Source organism: Nicotiana tomentosiformis, chromosome 11 (genome assembly GCF_000390325.3).
Source record: "Nicotiana tomentosiformis chromosome 11, ASM39032v3, whole genome shotgun sequence".
Taxonomy (NCBI): Eukaryota; Viridiplantae; Streptophyta; class Magnoliopsida; order Solanales; family Solanaceae; genus Nicotiana; species Nicotiana tomentosiformis.
The window spans coordinates 68,874,149-68,878,396 of record NC_090822.1 but is presented as its reverse complement, the minus strand read 5'-3'; the positions used below and the strand labels follow the sequence as shown (position 1 = coordinate 68,878,396).

The window sequence follows — 4,248 nt, the reverse complement described above, 5'->3', positions numbered from 1 at the left end:
CCCGAAAAACGGATAGAGTTAAATTTATTCGTAGTTCTAAGGATATGTGGTATAAATTGGTACAAATCGGGAAAGATACATAAATGTGTATTGAAATTAGTTATACAAGAAATGAATGCAAACCAGATGAACTAATTAGCCTAAGCCTTCAAGTTTAATCACCTCCAAATCGGGTGAAGAACGATTGATAGAAGAAACAATTTGACTAAAATACCAAAAGCCACTCAAAAATACTATTGGCTCTGTTTTTTGTATATATTAGAATGTGTGTCTGAATGAATGTGTCCTTACAAATGATAACCACTCTTAATATAGTGGGGGAATCTCATTTTGGGTATAATTAAAAATACATAGTGAGAATCCAATGATAGACTAATTAATTAACTTTTCTTTGATTTTCGCTGAGATTTTCTCCCCAAATGCGGCCATAACGGCTCTTTTGTCCCTTGGCTCGATCTCGATCTTGGCCGGTCTCGGTATGGGTCGGTCTCTGGGTCTCGAGCTCGATATTGATCGGCCTCTGGGTCTCGAGCTCGATATTGATCGGTCTCTGGGTCTCGAGTTCGATATTGATCGGTCTTTGGGTTTCGAGCTCGATATTATGATGACGAACCTCGGTCCATCATGCTCCAATCTTGATTAATCACACGAAGGGCAAACTCGGTTTTGACCGTATACAACCATATATATGAGATGGGCCAACCTTTTAAGCAACAAGTGATCACTATGGTTGTAGTCTTCTTGACATATCAAGTTTGTTAAAGATCTAGCTGGTTGCTTCTCAACTAACATCACCTTAATTATAGTAGGGCATACTTAACTGTCCTCCCAAGACACAATGAATCAAATCTTGATCATGAATAACACATACGCAAACAGCGAAGACCCCATCTGAACCAAAGATGGCTTGTCTTTGTCATTTGATAAATTTAGGTCCCGAAGAACCAGAAAACAGTGACCTTTCAACCATATTCACCTATCCATCTAGCAATATTCGTGTTCTCGGTATTATATTTAAGTCTTCAATTAATGTCATTCTCTTTAATTTCCTCAAGAAGGAGCAATTAGAGAAGATGAAGAAGATGAGTGTGTTACTGAGGAAGTGTAAGACCTTGTCAAGGCAGCTTGGAAGAAGCTCATCTTATAGTAGTTTAAGGTCCAAGTCCACAAGAGAAGATTTGATCTGGAATGTGGAATCTCAGGATAATAAAGAAGATTTTGAGACAATTCTAGTTGGGAGCTCAAGAAGGAGATATGTGATAAAATCCAAGTACTTGAGCCATCCACTGTTGAATGCTCTAATAGAGAAATCAAAGCAGAAGCATGCATGGGAAGGCCATCTTTCAGTTAAGTGTGAGGTTGTGCTCTTTGACCATCTTCTCTGGTTGCTCGAAAATGCTGATCCCAGAAACCTTACTTCTGATTCTTTGGAGGAACTGGCTGATCTATATGTAGTTTGAATTTTTCCAATCCTGGTATCTGATTTCCCCCCCTAGTCAAACTAGTACGTAGTAGTAATAAATGTTAAGGAGTGACTCATGTCTCTCCAAAAGAATGACAAGAATCTCAGTCCTATTATGTGTACGTTCTTGGTTATAGCTTATATCATTCTTTATTCAAATTGTTCATATCCAATGTATGTAAGAGATAAAGCTTGTCGTTGTTGGAATGGTAGGTACATGTGATGTTGATTTAAGGAAAGGACACCAAAAGCAAATTTTGATGCATCCTAAGCAATAATTGTTTGAAAGATTTCTTAATGGGGAAGTTTGTCATCAATAAACAAACTCACAACACAGGAGTAATTTACTTAATCAATAACCAAATGCAAGAGGAAAAAGAAAGAAAGACCGAAAGAAAGAGAAAAAAAAACGCACTAATCAAGAGACAGACAATGGAAGGAAATTATTAAGAAAAAATTGAACAAGAAAGCAGCAATTATTCCCTTATTAAAACAAAATTGTTTCTGGAATCTTTTTAGATATTTTTTCTCTTAATTTTGCGTTTTTGTTGTTGAAATCGAACACTATTTATCTCCTCTACTTTTAGTGATTTTTTCAACAGATACAAAACTTCAAATATAAACTCTACTATTCAATATATCATATTTTTGTATAGGTGTTCTTTCTTTTTATAGAATTGGTTGCATGAAATATCTAAACGGTGATGTATCTTCTTTTTATTACTTTAAGCTCCCATTTGGTCATAAATTTTAGTTACATTTTTTCAAAAAGAAATTGAAAACATTATTTGTGAAATATGATCATGTTTTGGGAGAAAAAAATAAAAATTTTCAAGTTCCCAAAAACTGGTTTAGGACAGTTTTTGGGTGAAAATTTTTCCTCCGCTCACAAAACTTCAACTTTTCTTCGAATAATATGCATGTCCAAATACAATTTCAACTTTCAAAAATTATTTTTCAACACAACTTCAACAACTCTTTTTTTTAAAAAAAATTTCAATCAAATCTACTTGCAAACGCTATTAGTTTGGTTTGGCTGAGGTGCAGAAATTGAAAATTTCCAATTAAGCTGGCAACAGGTCCCATATTTCTCCTAAAATATGAAACTACTTACTATTGCTATAGTGTTAATGCTAAAACATATTAATATGTTTTAATCGCACAGTGAAATTAGGGAAACAAGAAACAACCCATTGTTTTATTTTCTTTACTAAATTCGCCATTTGATTATGAATACAATCATAAAATTGTAAATTCTAATTCAATTCCATGGGAGTTAAATGATAGAAATGTGGTTTCGTGCCACTTCTTTCATTTTCTTCCCATCCAACCCACATCCAAATCATTTTAATATGTTACAGTCGATGTTTTGGTTTCTTTTTAGACATGTTAAGTGAAAATAGCCTTATTATGTATTTGACAAGCAAAACGAAAAGAAAGAGGCCGATAATCTTTGAAGAAACTCTAGTTGAAAAGGTCGATGTTTACACTCGAGGAGAAATGGATCTTGATATGGGACAAATGGTCATAGTCAGGCTGAAACAGTAACCTCGTAATTATATTTTCATAATACACTACTTATGTGTAATGTTCTAATGTCATAAAACTTACTTTATTCCGTTTTATTTTATGTCTTAATTTGACTAGACATAAGTTTAACAATACAAAGAAACTTTTAAATTTTGAGGTATTAAACTAAAAATATATATGACATACTTGTTTACCCTAAAAAATGAATAACAATTAAATTTGTCAGTGGATTTAAGGATACACAGATTAATTCGATACAAACGATAAATTGCGTTAGATTAAACAAATAAAGATATAGTAAATTCAAACCACGTGAGGAGGATAATTCCAGCCTTGATGAAATATCCACCCTCGATCCGGACTCACAATGACCAGCACTGATGAACAAGAATAAGAGCTTTCAATAATAGTGAAAATAATAGTATATTGCTTTGTGACGCGTGTTACAATATGTTCAATGAATAATCAGACTCCCCTTTTATATAGTAGGGGATTTTTACCCTAAGTATAATTTTATAAAAGGTAAAGAAATTTATGTTTAACTGATCACAGGTTCTCCATCGATACGTGTCGAGATCCACGCCATGATATCCGGCCGGTTGCGGATATTACGGCTTTCTGTTGGTCGTGCTTGGTTGTCTGACAACGTTCTCCGAAATCCTTTGGGATTTGGACCGATCTCGGATCATGGCCCCTATATTCTTGAGGGTGTGCGTCAGGCCCCGGACTCTGACTCGATGAGACCCTTGCTTCGATTTCTGTCCCTTGTCATCATGTCTCTAGCTCAGTTTAGCATATCGGAAGCGGAGGTGTACCATGAGCTCGGTTTTATCCGTATACAATACCAAAAAATATCATTTGAATCTTGTGGTCTTAAACATACATGTCATTCCTTATATAAAAAAATATCATTAAGGATAAGATGATATAAGGTCCCGTAAAAGTTTACCTAAAATCCGAGATTTCGTGGTGCCGAAGTAGACTTATGCGTTGATGATTGTAGAGATTCTTCACGGTGAGTTTGCGAGCCGCGGTTCAGACTTTTTGGGTTGAACAGTACTTTGGGGAGTTGAAGAATTATTTTGGAAGTGCAGGGCGTTTCTGCGACCCATTATGCGATCGCAAAATTAGTTTGCGGACCGCAGATCTGCCGCAAAACAAGGTAGAAATTTGGAAAAATATTTGGGCCATTATGCAGTCCATTATGCTGCCGCATAATTATTTTGCTGGCCGCAGAACCCATCGCAGACCCAACA

At 35.3% G+C, this 4,248-nt stretch overlaps 1 protein-coding gene across 1 annotated transcript; it reads left to right on the top strand.

Moving 5' to 3' along the window:
- Window positions 1-540: 540 nt before the first annotated feature.
- On the top strand, window positions 541-1,628 carry LOC104089038 (auxin-responsive protein SAUR78). The gene has a single exon (XM_033654228.2). The coding sequence runs from the start codon at window positions 903-905 to the stop codon at window positions 1,458-1,460; it is 558 nt and encodes a 185-aa protein (XP_033510119.1). The 5' UTR covers window positions 541-902; the 3' UTR covers window positions 1,461-1,628.
- Window positions 1,629-4,248: the final 2,620 nt, after the last annotated feature.

What these genes read in the sequence shown, in the direction of transcription:
- LOC104089038 (XM_033654228.2), top strand. Translation starts at nt 903, where the DNA reads ATGGCTTGTCTTTGTCATTTGATAAATTTAGGTCCCGAAGAACCAGAA.